Raw genomic sequence first — 18,246 nt, 5'->3', positions numbered from 1 at the left:
CATGAAAGAAAAAGAATCACCTGAGCAAAACATAACAAAAAAAACTAAAAGGGGGTAGGCCTATTAAAGGTGCTCTAAGTGATGTGATGCGTTTTTTAGGCTACAACATTTTTTGTCACATACAGCAAACATCTCCTCACTATCCGCTAGCTGCCTGTCCCCTGAACACACTGTAAAAAAAACGTGGTCTCTGTAGACAGCCCAGGTTCCACTAATGGCAACAAAAACAAACTGCGCCAACCTGCACCACCAAACATAACAAACAGTGTTCCAGCCAATAACCGACAAGAAGGAGTTGGGGTTTAGTCATGAATACGCATTGTGGAAGTAGCCTGCGTGCTCACGCTGCTGCAGTGATGCAGTGTTGTAACCTAAAAAACGCGTCACATCACTTAGAGCACCTTTAATTAAAAATCACAAGTCAAAAGCAAAAAGGCTAGAGAAAATAAAGTCAAAATTTAGGAGCAGCATACATGGGGAGATTTATCAAAACAGCAATTTCCTAGATACAGTATATCTCTACACATCTTTCTTGCAACTTTACTACAATTTACTTTTTTCAGTGAGGGAAAAAAAACAATTTAAAATCGTTCATAAACCAAACAAAGGAAGGCTTAGAATGTCTCCACTTACTACAATGGTTATGATACTTACCAATGAGAACAATCCTATTAACCAAGTCAGATATAGATGATTTGTAGCACACCCTGCACACTTGCACAACACAAGCGTGCCCCATCATCCCCTATCCAATTACAAGCTTGCCTCTCCTATTTGTCTCATGCTGGGAAGAGAGCCCAGCTGTGTGTGCTTGTGCGTGTGTGTGTGTGTGTGTGTGTGTGTGTGTGTGTGTTTGCTGTGTAGTCGTTCCCTTTGCATGTGCTGTAGTAAACGGGTCAGTGCGTCTCCTGGGTGAGCTGGTCTGAAGTCTGCTGCTCACTGACCTGAGGCTGCATGTCTGCACAAGACCGCGGGGGGTGAAGTGACCTCAGATCGCGGCTTGGTTAGGGGAGAGGAAAAACAAAGGCATGCATATGTCCAAGTCTGCCCTGAGCTCTGGTCACACCAGGCTGCAAAAAGTCCAAGTCCTGGATTTAGAATTCCTCAACTTTACTCCCTGTAGAGGGTTTCCATAGTTATCCCATAGGCACTTTTTTTTTTTTTTTTTACACTGGCTAGTTTGATCAGCTGTATGGTATTTCACTGATATGTATTTCTATATTGTTCTTTTCTTAAGCATAGCTGGTGCATGCATTCCATGAAGGGCAGAGAGTAGCATCATGCTAGAGTTAGCATAATATGAGATGCAGACCCAAATGTAATGAGTGATTACCAGCTTATTTCTGAGCTTCTTGTGCTATCTCAGGTTTCCTGTGTTCTTGAAGCTTCACTAAGCAATATTTGTTGAATCCAATGAATCCCTGTAACATAAAAAGGGTCGCTTGTAGTGTCGATCCCAATGAGAATCAAACATTGTCTACTCCTGGTCGCATAGCGACAACAGGACATTAGCAGCACCTGCAGTCCTCCATCGGTGGTTGGAAAGTCCAGACCCCAGAAAGAAAAAATACAGATCCAGATGCTGTGGCCAGTGAAAGCAGCTTTGTATTGGTTAGTATTGATTTGCTAAGATACACATCGGATGGATGACTGAGAAACGCGACAGTAGGAAAAGCGCAGGTGTAAAGAAAAAAAAAAAGAAGATGAATGGCTGAAATCCACTTTGGTGCTTCAGTTTCAGGGTCCTGGCATTGAGCATGCTGTCTCACTGTCACCGCTTACTGGGACACTTCAACGTGTCTACTGTGAAAAAGGACCCTTGTACAATACCAGAGTGAAAGGCTGGTCAGATTAATGCTACGTTTACACGTGGCCGGCTATTTTCATAAACGGACATTTCAACCTCTCCATTTTCAGAAAAGTGTTTGTTTATATGTACCCGTGTATATATGCTGTCAATGCCATCAAGAACATGCCAGACCTGTAGGTGGCGGTGTAACGAGAAGCTCAAGCCCACGTTAGCCAATCAGAATCCCGACAATAACAACAACAGCAACCAATCACGTCGTCTTTCTCTCTCTCGGCTGCCTAAACCTCCGTTTGTCTCAGTTTACATGCAAACGTGCAAATGAGGATTTCCAAAATCTCCACTTTGGCTGGATTTTTTTAGAAATAATCGTTTTCTGTGATAAAAACTGGGTTTTCGTGTAAATGAGAGGCCAAACCGCAGGAAAATATCTGCGTCTTCCCTTCGTGTAAACGGGGCATAAGTGAACAGCTAGAAGTAAACCAAACATTAGAACAAAGACACCCGTCTAATTTCTCAGAAGTTGGTGCACCTAATGCCAGAAACACACTGGAACACACACACACCGCAAATAGCCACGGAGCGCTGTGAAGCGGAGAGACAGACACACATACACACACATCATACACACATTCCCGTCATAACGTACGCTCGTTATGACATCATAATGTTACATGACGTCCAGTGCAAAGCAGCAGGCGGACCGTTTCTACTGCAGATGAAACTATCAAAATGCCTTTACGCTCTGCTCATAAACATTAGTATAATATAAAAATATATTACTAAAAGGTAGACATTTCAAATAACTTCTGAAGTGTTAAGGAAAGTTTCGTTCATGTTTCTACATTTAGAAATATTTTGTGTATTAATTTAGTAAAAATTCATGAAAACACATTTTCCGATTTTTATATTTTTTCATTTATGACACCATTTTAATACTTATATTAATTATTATGGTTTATTGACTAGCATAACCTTTTAGCTTAAGTTGTACTGATTTTGGGGGTATGAAGCATTTGAAGATACTCCAGGAAATGACATCACAATAAGCAGACATACCAATTCAGGCACTGGAGGACCTTTTCTCTTGCAGAGTTCAAAAGGTTAATGGAATAGTTTATTCTTTTTAGATTATTGACTATTTTACCAACAAAAATGAAAACCATGACTCTCTCTACGTGTCCCCCCCTCCCTCCTCCACCCCAAGTGCCCCCTAGTGCAACTGCACTGCCTGCACCGTCTATATTTACACCCCTGCATCAGTACACTCTGATACCGGCTGAATTCAGTTTGACCTTTTGTGAGAACAGGTGGCTCACTTCTCTGATTCATTTAGAAATGCCTTGGTGTTGCAAACATATATATGAATCCTATTTGCACATTATTTCATTCATTGTTTATCATTCTTGTTACATAGAAATGGATTAAACAGACATAATATTACACATAATTTATATTAAGAGTGAATGAAGAAGGTAGAGGACTTTTGTCGACCACAAGAGGTTTTCTAAGACGAAAATGGCAAGATGGCAGTTTGTTCTTTGAAGCTAATAATACAATTTGTGGGTTGCAAACTAACTTTTGTAGGAGGCGTTCAGTGTAATAACACACCAAATTAAACGTACATGTGAGACAGCACGCAATTTGAAAACAAAAAAGCAAATAAAGAATGCAATTATCACATTTGCCTCACTCAGAGATGCGCATAACTCAAAATGCTCAGGGGCTTTGGAAAGAAGAATACCCTGAGGATTCTCACGCAGCCACACATTAGCGTTCCCTGTGATGTGAAATGTGATAATTGTATCAAGTCACTTTTCCATGAAATTTAAGATGTGCTACATAAATCTTTTGTGAGCAGTTTGCTCTGGCTTTTCTGACCATGGAGTGTTTTTCTGATTGTTTTTAAGCTGGCGGCTGAGTTGGAAGAACTATTATACCTAGCACTTCATTTCAGAGAATTCCACCCTTCTTGCCTCAATAAAAACCAGCTCCATTTTTCAGCAAAAGTGCTGCCTATTCAAAAATAATGCAAGTTCTCAAATGATTACAGGCACAAAGCCCACCTGCAGCTCTTTATTCCTGACTGCACCAGCATGCTCCATCTCAGAGACATTCAGACAGCACTCTCATTTGAAATGGCTCGTCATAGCCTTCATAGGAACATTACCTGTTTAGTTAATGAATGGTTCTGCTGATGATCCAGCTGCTATATGGTGACATGTTTTTCTCCACTTGGTTCCACAACAGCAGCTCATCACTTCAGCAGCAGCACAAATGTTCAGCTGCATGTCGTCAATATCACAAAGTGGGATGGTGAAGTGTTTTCTCCCCACTGGCAGTGAAGTGCAATAACTGATCAGGGTTTGGGGAGGATAGAGCCACCCTGTGGCCCTTTACAAAGCTAAATAGTTTGTTTTCCCTCGACTATTTGGTCAAACAAATATTATTTTAAATTTGTTGCAAAACATTTTTAGTATGGCTGTCAATAGATTAGAATTTTTAAATTGTGATTAATCGCACGAGTGTCCAAGTTCAATCGCAATTAATCGCGAGTTAATCACACATTTTTTTTACCCGTCCTAAATGTACTTTAAAAGGGATATTTTCAATGCTCAAGTGGTATTTAAAGGTGCTCTAAGAGATGTTGGGTGATGTCACTTCTTGTTGACGTTCGAAGTATTGTCAAACTAAATGGAGGCTAGCTCGCCCCTCCCTCCTCCTCATCCTGTCCCCTCCGCCTCCCCTGGCGCAGTTTGTATTTGTTGCCGTTTGTGGAGCCTGGGCTGTCTACAGAGACCGCGTTTTTTTACAGTGTGTTCAGGGGACAGGCAGGTAGCGGACAGTGAGGAGATGTCTTTTTACAGTGTGTTCAGGGGACAGGCAGCTAGCGGATAGTGAGGAGATGTCTTTTTACAGTGTGTTCAGGGGACAGGCAGCTAGCGGATAGTGAGGAGATGTAGTTTACAGTGTGTTCAGGGAACAGGCAGCTAGCGGACAGTGAGGAGATGTCTTTTTACAGTGTGTTCAGGGGACAGGCAGCTAGCGGACAGTGAGGAGATGTCTTTTTACAGTGTGTTTAGGGGACAGGCAGCTAGCGGATAGTGAGGAGATGTCTTTTTACAGTGTGTTCAGGGGACAGGCAGCTAGTGGACAGTGAGGAGATGTCTTTTTACAGTGTGTTCAGGGGACAGGCAGCTAGCGGATAGTGAGGAGATGTCTTTTTACAGTGTGTTCAGGGGACAGGCAGCTAGCGGATAGTGAGGAGATGTCTTTTTACAGTGTGTTCAGGGAACAGGCAGCTAGCGGACAGTGAGATGTCTTTTTACAGTGTGTTCAGGGAACACGCAGCTAGCGGACAGTGAGGAGATGTCTTTTTACAGTGTGTTCAGGGAACAGGCAGGTAGCGGACAGTTAGGAGATGTCTTTTTACAGTGTGTTCAGGGGACAGGCACCTAGCGGACAGTGAGGAGATGTCTTTTTACAGTGTGTTCAGGGGACAGGCAGCTAGCGGATAGTGAGGAGATGTCTTTTTACAGTGTGTTCAGGGGACAGGCACCTAGCGGACAGTGAGGAGATGTCTTTTTACAGTGTGTTCAGGGAACAGGCAGCTAGCGGACAGTGAGGAGATGTCTTTTTACAGTGTGTTCAGGGGACAGGCAGCTAGCGGACAGTGAGGAGATGTCTTTTTACAGTGTGTTCAGGGGACAGGCAGCTAGTGGATAGTGAGGAGATGTCTTTTTACAGTGTGTTCAGGGGACAGGCAGCTAGCGGATAGTGAGGAGATGTCTTTTTACAGTGTGTTCAGGGGACAGGCAGCTAGTGGACAGTGAGGAGATGTCTTTTTACAGTGTGTTCAGGGGACAGGCAGCTAGTGGATAGTGAGGAGATGTCTTTTTACAGTGTGTTCAGGGGACAGGCAGCTAGCGGATAGTGAGGAGATGTCTTTTTACAGTGTGTTCAGGGAACAGGCAGCTAGCGGACAGTGAGATGTCTTTTTACAGTGTGTTCAGGGAACACGCAGCTAGCGGACAGTGAGGAGATGTCTTTTTACAGTGTGTTCAGGGAACAGGCAGGTAGCGGACAGTTAGGAGATGTCTTTTTACAGTGTGTTCAGGGGACAGGCAGCTAGCGGATAGTGAGGAGATGTCTTTTTACAGTGTGTTCAGGGGACAGGCACCTAGCGGACAGTGAGGAGATGTCTTTTTACAGTGTGTTCAGGGAACAGGCAGCTAGCGGACAGTGAGGAGATGTCTTTTTACAGTGTGTTCAGGGGACAGGCAGCTAGCGGACAGTGAGGAGATGTCTTTTTACAGTGTGTTCAGGGGACAGGCAGCTAGTGGATAGTGAGGAGATGTCTTTTTACAGTGTGTTCAGGGGACAGGCAGCTAGCGGACAGTGAGGAGATGTTTGCTGTAAAACGCGTGACATCGCTTAGAGCACTTTTAAGACTCGGGTGGTAACTCAGTTCACATCAACAGTAACAATACATGCAGACAACTTTAGTCTTGTGGAGAGAACCATCTGGAAGGGCCGTGAAACTCAACTTGCCATTCAAAAGACACTTTTCTTTATCCATTTCTGCTAAAAAACAAGGGTGCTTGTTTTCTCCTATACTAGAATGTATCTGTGGTGTAGCCAGAACTATCTCCACAGCGCTGTGGCCATTTGTCCTTACCCTTGTTTTTTTTTTATACATGCCTATTCCCCTTAGTTAATACCTACTCTCTCTCTAGTTTCAAATAACCTCAGACTACTCTGTACAGACAAAAGGCAGTAACTTCGTTTTTGGTCAAAAATGAGTTAATGATATTTTTGGGACATTCAAGACATCCGTTATCATCTGGAAAGGTATCTTGAGTCAATGTTGTTTTTTCGACAAAATAATGGGTTGTCTTAACAGTATATGTAACAGTAGCTATAAGTAATTATAAATCATCAAAAATATATGCCATGGACATGGATGTTAGGTAACTAGGACTACAGTTGAAAATTAGCCGACTGCCTAACACTGGCGCATTTACAGAAATGTTCATTAATGTGCATTGTCCTAATCAAATAAATTAAACAGAATAAATGGACACTAGATTTTATACAGGTGTTGATTGTGTAATGATTTTGTAAATGGTGATCAGCAACCAAATATTGATAATGTGGAAGTTACTGCCTTTTGCCTTGGCGTGACTTCTCACTTTTTGCAGACAACACAAAGGCAGAGTACAGTAACTTCAAAATAGAGGTCAACAGTCAAAAAGTCAAGTTTGAGCTCAAGATTTTTTATGTAGATAAATTGCATGACTAAAAAACTAATTGCCAGACTTCCATTCTCCTACCTATAATCCTAGAATTAATTTGGCTGGACAACTAAAAATTGTAAAAAATTGTGTGCTTTGTACATTATTTGTGCAGTTTTAAGATCAACTGGATCACTGAATTTTAAAGCGTGTGTGTTCATAAATAGTGCGTTGGTTGGTTCGCTAGCTAGTTGCTGACTTTGTCCGTCCGTGTGTCGTTTGGTGCTGACTGCGAACCTTAATACGTGGGACTGTAGGGTCCTCTGTTGGTATGTGATACAATCGATCAGCGATTTGATCCAGTATTCATGAAAATATTCATTGTAGCAGCTTCAAACAAACAACTTTAAAATTAATGAAAAAAAATAGGATTGTCGACAGATTTGTGTGCTCTCTTGTAGATTCATCCATTCGTTCCTTGGTCCTGACTGCATGTCCTTTGTAAAAGGGGCAGCTCGTGGCTGCTCCCCTGGGGGAGCGTGTTGTGAACAAGTAGAAAATGACAGGTTCCTGTCTGGTGTTTGCCAGCCTCTAACGTCTCTGTCCGGTCATCCAGAAGAAAAACCAACATGCAGCACGTCCCACTTTGAGGTGACGGTGACAGGGACAGGGACAGAGAAAGGAGTGATAAAGGAGGGAGGTGGGAGGCGAGGAAGGACTGGAGGGAGTTCCGTTCCCTGCCTGGTTTCCTGTACGGGTCAGTTTATCCACATGTGATTGCACACCTGACAAAATTTTAGCTTGGTCTTGCTTTCTTTTGTGGGTTGGTCTTGTCTTACCTTTGTTTAAATACTTTGAAGAATTGGTCATTCATGCAGACATTTATAAAATCTCTAGGGGTCTCATTTATAAAACTGTGCATAGGATCCTTACTAAAAGTTACGTACGCCAAAAATAAATCAGATTTATAAAACCGTGCGTATGCACACCTGTTCCCTTTAGAAATCACAGATTACCCACAAGTTTGCGTACGTGAATCAGCCTCTTATCCCGCCCTATACACGCCCATTTGTAATCATAAATAGTCAATGCAAAGCACCTCGTGAAAGCTGATCAGTATGTCAGTGACCCTGGCAGTTGTTCTTTTGTTACGCTGAATCATGACGGGGAAAAAGCAAAAAAACTCTCAGACGCTCGGGAAATGCTGCAAATTGAATTATAAATTCGGCCTGTTCACGCAGTTTAGGGAAACCTGATGTATAGACTACCTATGTTATTAATACCGTCCAAAACGGCAGGCATTACAGCTCTCGGGGACAACTTCGATATACCAGACCTACATGATAAGATTTAACAGAACTATATATTATATTCAAACAAGCCTTAGTGATAAAGTTGTAGATTATATATAATATTTCTATAAAAAACTTAGCTGTCTGTCATTTCTCTCTGGAAACAGCCGGTTGCCCCCAGAGTGGTGGGACTTGTATTTGGACCGGGATGGCACTGTTCCAGAACGTTACCCTCTCTACTGGACCCAATTCAGTTCATAGATCCAAGAGCTCAGCTTTAGGGAATCTAAATCGGCGTATTAGCCAGTCATCGTCATGGTCCCTGAAGTCTCTTTCTCTCCTGACTCTTCCATTGGTGTCATTGGCATCAACTAGTGGTATCCCCCACCCCGAGATACAATGTGAAGACGAAAGCATAATAGGAAAACACACTTTTCTTCATGTAGGTTTTTTCATGAACAGTATTAAAGTTTGGACCAAAAACGATTGTGCGAGAGCTTAACGGCTGTATTTACAGACTTTGACATTTGATGATACTGTATATGCACCATATTAAAGACAGATATTAAATTATTTACACTGTGTTCTGCCGTTATCTAATGGTAGGGTATTTGATGCTAGCCTGTATTCCGTGCAGTCGGGCCATCTCCTCCTGCGGACTCTGTGGTGGTGAGACAGCGCCGATTAAATATTAAGAACACATTTTTATTTAAGATTTGAGTTGGATGTTACAAGGTGTTTATGGAACAACTATCACTCAGTACAAGCGCAAATAACACTGCTGGATTTCATCTTCATGATAATGTGGATGATATGGAGTGAAAAAATGTGCGTGAGGCATCAATACTTGAAAATATTACGAGTAATCGTTATTCCCACATGCACTTTCTGCAGCCTGACATCAGTTCAACCCCTCACCATCTGAGTCTCCAATTCACATTCTCTCCAAAATGTGCATACGCATTGGTCAGAGTTTGCGTGGAGCACAGCACATTCTCCCATCAAGTTTGTTTTTTATAAATTACAACCTTTGTGTGGGCAATGGCGTACGCACATTTTCAGCCCCGTTTTTTGCGTACGCCACGTTTATAAATGAGACCCCAGGACATTTGTATTTTTTTCTAATCTTAACATCTCTTGACAATATTAATAATATTATTATTATTATTATTATTATTATTATTATTATTATTATTATCTTATTTTATTCTCTTGTTGTATGTACTATTTGTGTTCCATTTTTCTGGGAACCCTGCTGGAGCTGCTCCCCCCGCGACCCGATACCAGATAAGTGGACGAAGATGGATGGATTGTCTGGGAACCTTTTCATTTACTTATTTATTTATTTCTGACATCTATCATTGTTCTTAACTTGAAATTGAACTGTGTATACTCATTGTCCGGCCCTCGTGTGTTATCTCTGACATTCTGTCTGCTGTTTATGTGCAAACGTTTTTGGTCTGTAGACTGTTAAAACCGAATGGCCCTTTGGGATAAATAAAGTAGTTTGAAGTGAACTGAATCTTCTATATTATTCCTTTTTCTCCCTTCACCTGTCCTTGCCTTCCTCTCCCTGGAGGATGCTTTTGAAGTGCTGGCGGAGAGCTATGAATTCAGCGAGATGGAGGGTCCATGCCTCGCGTTCAGGAGAGCGGCATCTGTGCTGAAGAGTCTGCCCTGGGCGGTGCGTTGCCTGGGGGCAACTCAGGACCTGCCCTGCCTGGGGGAACACACCAAGGCAGTCATGGAGGTAAAGTAAAGCCCAGAGCCTGAATGCTGACAGCTAATCCATCTGTATAATGTTTGGAATGAAACAGCAGTGTTTAATTTGGGCCATACTAGTTAGATTTTCTGAAACCATACCCTGTGAATGCAAAGTTTTCGGAAGCCAACTCTCAAATTTCCAAACAAGGAGAGTTTTCAAATCCGTCTTCGTGTGCACACAATAAATAATGCGACGCTTGCTGTGATGGATTACCTCTCTCACCTCACAACTTTCAGGTCTCTTGAAGTTTTTTTGTACCGTTGTGAAATGATCTGTGGCTGCCTTGAAGGGGGAAAGTCAATCTAGACGCTTTGGCAAACGCATTGGAAAATGGTAGCAGTAACGCTAAGTATATGTGATGTGATTAATGAGCTACAACACCCAAAACCCAAAACAGGATGGTTGTTTAATGTAGCAGTGAACTATTATAACCGTTATTACTGAGTGTAACAGAGAGAAGTGACTATGATGGTAACACAGTCCACTTTGATAATGAAAGCAATGCATATTCGTAGCAAATTTAGCTGTTGGTGGGTGTCTCAAATTGGTTTATGTTCCCTCAGATAAAGATATTATGCGCTTGGGTGTTTTCAACTTTTTGCTCCTTCCCAAAGGATGAGAGCAATAGTCGGCTTGGATTCACAAATTAATAAATATCACGCAGTGGAAACGAGTGGAGTGAATCTCACCGACACTTCCGGGTCTCAGAAATAATGGAGCAACACCACATTTGTGGGTTTTCTGGGTTTGTCATATTTTAAGAGAAGGCAAACAACATGAGCAGCTGACAGACAGCGAGGCCTTGATAAGAGAGAGAGAGAGAGAGAGAGAGAGAGAGAGAGAGAGAGAGAGAGAGAGGGGGGGATGACACCTTTATGGATTTGAAAGTTAGCAGCCTTTAAATCATATATCCATATAGTCCATATATTCCGTACAAGGTTGAATAAATTTAAATTGCAGGCTAGTAAAGCAGTGTTTTTTCTTTCATTTCCTATATTTGGGTTGGCTAGTGTTCTCAGTGAACTGAACTATAGTGCACTTGGAAGTAAACAGAGTCCCCTGTTTTCCAGTGGTGGAATGTAACTAAGTACATTTACTCAAGTACTTTACTTACTTAAGTACAAATTTCAGGTACTTGTACTTAACTTGAGTCCTTTCTTTTCATGTCACTTTCTACTTCCACTCGGCTACATTTCAGAGAGAAATATTGAACTTTTTACATTACATTAATCTGACAGCTTTAGTTTATATTTTTGCACACAATACCATGTATTATTATAAATTAAACCACCCAACAATATATCGGCCTACAAATCCAGATGGAATGATTAGCCGATTTATTAAACACTTTGTTTGACTAAACACCAGTTGATTGACAGAAATGTTTGGATCATTTCCAGTTTCTAAAATGTGAGGAGTTTTCTGCATTGAGTACTTTTACTTCTAATACTTTAGGTAGATTTTCCTGATGATACATACATTTACTTAAGTAACATTTTCAATGCAGGACTTTTACTTGTAAGAGAGTATTTTTACAGTGTGGTATTAGTACTTTTACTGATGTAAAGGATCTGAATACTTCTTCCACCACTGCAGTTTTCAAGCAGACTAGAGTTTGTTTGTTTGGTCTGCACCAGGGTTGGAATGAGCTTTTGCACCACTCCCAACGAACCGGACAACCTGACCAAACGCTCCCTGGTTCGGATAGCATGGAACAAATGGCTCAGGTGTGAAAGCAAAAACCCTAAGACAAATATACAGACTGAGAACACCAGTTTTATCTCTAAATAAGTTACCGCCGGTGTAACGTCAGAGCTATAAAGGGGAAAAGTAGCATTTATATTGGGGATAAAACATGTCTTTGGAACAAACTGACAATATGCTTAAAGGGATACGCCACTGTTTGTTGAAATAGGGCTTATCACGGTCTCCCCTAGCTGTAGATAGGTGGGCCAACGCATTTTTTGTGCATGCATTGTTTTAGTCCGGTGCAACACCGGCAGCGCCGCCGCTAGTTAGCTTAGCGTAGTGAATGGAATCCTATGTTGCCGGTTAGCATGTTGTGAGTAAAAGTGAGCCAACAAAAGACAAAAAAAACAACCTAATTACTTGCACTGAGACAAAAAATGCGTTGGCCCACCTATCTACAGCCAGGGTATAGGGTGATAAGCACTATTTCAACAAACGGTGGCGTATTCCTTTAAGTTTGATTTATTTATTTATTTTGACGTTTTTATGTTGTGACTCCAGGTAGCCGTTAGCCTCGTGAGACCATCCTGATCTCACAAGCTCCAGTTTTCCACTCGCAGATCAGTCTAGCATATTGAGATAGAGAAAATTTGGAGCCGTTCGCCAAACGACCGACCAATCAGCGTTGATTTTGAGGCGGGTTTAGGTGTGACGCAACAAGCGTCTATCACCATCATAAGTATTGATAGACAGAAGGTTTATCCAATCAGCTAACCAGTATTTTCAGACAGCAGTAGCCCTAATTCTGCTCGGTAATGCTTTTTTCTTTTGGATCCTTCTTTTGGAATATGGACCAGGAACCTGAAATGGTGCCTTTTATTCGTAAATTCTCGTTACACAAACGGCAAATCTCCTTTACCGACATGTTGCTTGCTGAGCTAACAAGCTATGCTTTGCCTGCAGCAGCAGGGGCGGGCTTGTGGTTGTATTTTCATACGCTTCGTTGATCTGATTGGTTGATTTGGCTCGTCTATCACCAACATAGGTGGTGATAGACAGATGGTTTATCCAATCAGCTAATTTTTGCCCCTTCCCAAAAGTTCTCCAACGGTAAGTTCCCAGATGGATATGCCGAGCAAATGCGAAGCGATCCATCTGGCGGAGTCAGGTTAGGTAGCCGTTCGACAGAGCCGTTTCTTCCTATGCATAGGACCCCCACAGCCACTAGCGGGCCCCCAAGCTGCAAGTTCAGCCCGTTCAGCCTCAATATATTTAGGGAGAAATAAAATGACTTTATTTGTAGCCACTAGCAAGTAGCCTTCTTTGTTCTACAAAAAAATACAAAATAAAAACATGTTTGAGGAAAATCCTGCATCTGTTGCATTTATTAACATAGAGGAGCCTCATTGTTAACTTTTTTACTATCATTTTCGGTAGGTTTTTCGAGAGAGGTTTTTACAGATTGATGCATCTCCACGGATCATATTAAAGGTTTGAAACCCCCCCCCCCCATCGTAGTTTGACAAAATAGGGGCCCCCAAACAGCATCTTGCATAGAAACGGCCCTGGCGTTAGAATACAATCTTAACTGTTGTGAATCCAAGCTGACTACAACTTTAAACTTTAACGTTCTTGTCCCCAGGAGAAGATTTAGAGCTGGGTGAACTATAAAGTTTATACCAGACACAAAATGCATAAAACAGACATAATATAAATATGTAAAAGAAATGCTGAAATCCACCATGCAGGCTCACATAGAACAATGTACATCAGTGACATAGCATAAAATCATACAGCCATTATCATTCAACCATCAGCTGACTATCGTGTGCATTTCACAAGTTGTGTCATGAGAGATATAAAGTATTTCATACTTTTTTGTAATATTCCTTCAAACTTTGTGCCGTTTTAGTGCTCCGTCAAGAAGAATGTAGCTGAATCTTTCTTCTTCTAAAATAAATACCAATCTGCACAAATATGCTTTCAGCGGAAACCAAAATGGTGTTTCATCTTGCAGAACACATTTTGCTGTGAGTTGTTGAAGGCTAAAAAAAAAAATCCAATCATTCAAAAAGATATCAAAAATTGTTTCTGAAATTTGAAGTCCTAGACAGCTAACACAACTTGCCACACACATGAGCAAACACACTGACAGCCATCACACCGGTTTATCTTGACTTTGGGGGGGGGGAGAAGTCTTATTGGGTCACTTGGCAATCATCCCCTCACCTAGAGTCGTGCTCGGGGCAGAAATCATAGCAAGTTGTCAGGGGAAGTGCCGAGAAATGTTTGCTCGGAGAGAACGCAGAGTCGCTGTCGGAGAACAAGGTGAGCGCTGCAGTCCAACTTTCTGACACATTAAACCTAACAGACACACGGCGGGTCTCAGAGCAAGTTTCAAAATATGTCAAATCTGTCAGCGCCGAGGCAGATTCATTAAACAAAGTAACAGAAACGTCCCAAGAGACTGAATTAGACTGGCTGTGAATGACCTCTCCCTGTTGTTGTTCTTATGATTCAGACGCACACCCAGCGGTGAGAGGTTTTTAGTTTTATTTTCTCCCCGCTAGGTTGTCTCTTTGAACAGATCGTGGCTCAAAACTGAAGGAAAAAAAAAATAAAAAATGACATGACACGAAAAACAAAGTGAAACCAAACAGAGTAAAAACAAAACGCTTGATGTGCCTGTGAACATCGGAGTGACACTCTGTCAGCAGCGACTGAACCGCTCGCTGCTGACTGAACATCCACAGTGGGGGGAAAAGATATAAAAACCTACTGACATGAAAGTCTGGGAGCACTGAGGCACAGTCAGGGATGAATAGTCAGTATGTGTTTTTCAGTGTGCATGCAAAGAAGTGTGTCCTCCCCGGAGCAGCGAGTGTGTTAAAGCATTATCCTTGCGTTTGAGGTTGGCCCTAGCTCCAGGGTTGAAAAGCAGAGGTGGACGGGTGGATGCATCATTGAGCAGTGAGGGCTGCTTTAAACTGCACTTATATTGTTATATATTGGAGGGAATGATCACTTTGGTACCATTATTCTCATTTGAATTGAAAAATATTCAAAGTAAAATTATTATAGTGTGATTCAGTGGAATGTAACGAATTACATTAACTCAAGTACTGTACTGAGGGCCTGATTTACTAACACTGGCGCAGTTTGCGCTGCATCTGTTTATGCGAGTTCGGTAATAGCGCACGCTATGCTTCCACATTTTGAGTAGTATTTAGCAACCCTGACACCCATCAGGCAATCAGCGTCTTTCTCCGCCCACTATACCGTAAATTGCGCTGTAGCGAAGCGGTACTTGTGCAGTCTTTGTAAATACCACGGAATATATAATTAGGTGCACTTTGCGCTTATCCTCCCACCTTTTTGGGTGGAACTCCCACTTTCCCCACGACCCTCCCACAAACGCATATTGAAAGCACAACTTGTCTCTTCTCGCTCATGTGGCAGACAATCTGCGATTTTACCCAAGTGCGCCCTGTTTGTAAATAGCTCGCATCGGTTACGTCCGTCTTTGCGACCAATTAGCGCCTGGAAACAGGCGCAAACGGCTTGATAAATCTGGCCCTGAGTCTTTTCTTTGTATGCCACTTTCTACTTCTACTCGGCTACATTTCAGAGATAAATATTGTTCTTTTGACTCCGCTGCATTCATCTGACAGCTTTAGTTACTAGTTACTTTACAAATTAAGATTTTTCCACACAAAACACATGTAGCTTATAAAATATGATGTTTTATTATAAATTGAACTACCCAACAATATACAGGCCTACAAGTCCAGCTGAAATTATTGGACCATTAAAGTTGACAGAACAGTTTGGATTATTTCCAGTTTCTAAAATGTGAGGATTTATCTGCATTGAGTACGTTTACTTCATTTTCCTGATGATACTTACATACTTTCACTTAGGTAACATTTTCAATATAGGATTTTTACAGTGTGGTATTAGTACTTTTACTAATGTAAAGGATCTGAATACTTCTTCCACCTCTGGAGGATCCGTACCAAAACAAAGATTTTTTTTCTTTATTCTGTAGGATATAGGATTTCTAGTCTGGGACGTCTCTGCAGCACCACAATACTTACTGTAATTCAGAATGATTTGACACATATTTTGCCTTTAACACCCCCCCCACCCACCCTGCGATTTGGATATTGCACTAGTCCGTATTGCGATTTTGATACAATTGCAATTAATTGTGCAACCCAACTTAAATTGCACACAGATACTTCTTGGTTTTAGATCGCAATTATTTAACAAAGTTGAAGTAAAAGAGCTGATACAGGATATAGATCTGCTAGTTTGGTTGTTTGAACATAAAACATTTTTCTTTGTAGACTTTTTAGAACAAGCACGGGCTAACAGAAAGACGGCTTTGTATTGATGATTCTGTCTGGAAGTGACATTCCCTGTTTATTAATAAAAAAGTTTCTGTGGGCTGTAGTTTTGTTTTATGGGTGAAATGTTTAATTCTTGGACAATTTATGGGTTACACTAATGTGTTGTGTCTGCTGTAATATGTTTTCTTTATTCTTTGTATTGTGCAAAGTAGAGTATGTTGTGTGCACTGTAAAAAAAAAAAGTTATTTCACTGGAATTCACTGTATAATTTTACGGATTTTTTTCCGTTTTTTCCACATTAAGTGTTAATGCCATAAAAATACAGAAAAATACTTTTATTTAAAAAAAAACCATTAAATTACGGTTTTAGTCTGTAAATTGATATAATGAGATAATATAGTTGTTTAACAGGATAATTCCATTGCTTTATGGTCTTAAAAGTTAAATTACATACATACATAATTTTACGGTGTGTAAAATTGAGGCATCTTTCTTTTTTTTTTACAGTTAAACCTTAAATTTAATGTAGAAAAACGTAAAAAAAACAATCGTTAAAAAATGGTAAAAAGTCTGGCAGCAAAAGTTGCCAATCACTTACCGTGAAATGACAGTAAAAAATCTTATGTTATTATACAAAGAATTTCTTTTTAAAATACAGATATTTACTGTATACATTTTCTGTATTTTCAACGTCCAACTACTGTAGAATTAAAAAGAATTTTAATCAAAAAACATATTTAGAATGTCAAACAAATGTATAAATCTGTACAAACACTGAAAAATATTGCAAAATACCTTAAAATTACATAATTTAAATTAAAACTGCTGTTTTCATACGGTTTTCTTTGGTAAATTCACAAGATTATCCAATCCATCCACAAGAACACCCTGTTAGTTAAGTACAGATTTCTGGATGTAAAACACACAAAAATCATGTCAAATTAATGTAAAATTACTCTATTTGACAGCCCATTAATAGTATCTAAAAGCTTTAGGCATTTATTTTACATGATTATCCAATCAATTTACAGTAAATTCCTGTTTAATACTGGTTTTCTACTGTACAAAAAACAATATGTGATAATAACTTGCAGAACCATTATTTTATAGTCATTACTTTATATAAATTATTTATCAGCAATTACAATCAACTCTTCAATATGTCTACAGGCTTTTCCCCGTAAATGTATAAGGGTTTACTTTATAAACAATATTGAATAGTGTTAAAAAGAAACTATCTAATAGACTGTACTTTAATCATTAATATATTAGGTTTACTTTATACAAACAATACTTTATAGTGATTAAAAGCAACTATTGAATATATCTACAGACTCATCCCATTAATTTACTGTGTGTGTGTGTATATGTATATATATATATATATATATATATATATATTTACAATTAACTATCCAATATATGCATCAAAGTCTCTTCAGAGGGTAAATATTGGTATAATTTAGGGTCCATTTTAGCTTATTCAATGTGGTATCATACTACTGTGTGTTAGTGTTTTAATCGCTGTCAAACATCATCATGTCCAGTATCTCTTAATGCAAGTCTAATAAATTCTAGCCATAAAGTAGGATTGTATTGTATTTAGCTTTGCAGTTATTTGAAGAGGGGTTAACAGAGGTACTGAGGCAGGTAGGACCAGCCATAACCGTTTAATGCATTGAATGAGACTGACATGAACCCTCACTGCATGGCCTCAACAACTCCACAGCAAAAACCTACAAGCAATTGTTCTCAATTATAGTTGGATCAATGTAATTATATTAGAAACTACACTACTGTAATATTTTGAAAGCATATGTATGGTAATACAAACACTAAAACAACTTGGCAGCACACAAGCTTAATAAGCTGTACTGTACCAAATCACCACTGGGGCTAATGCGGACAAAGATGCTGTATTTAGATCTGTCTTTGTAAAAATAAACATTCTTTCACCTAAATATTTGTGGAAACAAAGCCATAGCTTCAGTTATGGGAATGCATAAGAGACAAGAGTCAACCTAAACTACAAGCCTTGGATGTACATGATGTCTATTTTAGTCCAAGTCGGTGATATGCTCATCACTATATAATCATGTTTTGGTC

General features: G+C 40.2%; 1 protein-coding gene across 3 annotated transcripts in view; it reads left to right on the top strand.

Annotated features, from left to right (window-relative positions):
• Positions 1-18,246, top strand: part of dntt (deoxynucleotidyltransferase, terminal) — a 136,954-nt gene that overhangs the window by 31,909 nt on the left and 86,799 nt on the right. For all 3 annotated transcript variants that reach the window (XM_028604290.1, XM_028604289.1, XM_028604288.1), the window contains exon 4: positions 9,913-10,083. In XM_028604290.1, the coding sequence (XP_028460091.1) occupies positions 9,913-10,083 (171 nt within the window). The remainder of the gene's footprint in view (positions 1-9,912; positions 10,084-18,246) is intronic.

This window comes from Perca flavescens, chromosome 17 (assembly GCF_004354835.1).
Source record: "Perca flavescens isolate YP-PL-M2 chromosome 17, PFLA_1.0, whole genome shotgun sequence".
Taxonomy (NCBI): domain Eukaryota; kingdom Metazoa; phylum Chordata; class Actinopteri; order Perciformes; family Percidae; genus Perca; species Perca flavescens.
Note: the sequence above shows the minus strand (reverse complement) of the source record. Positions and strands in the feature narration are given on the sequence as shown.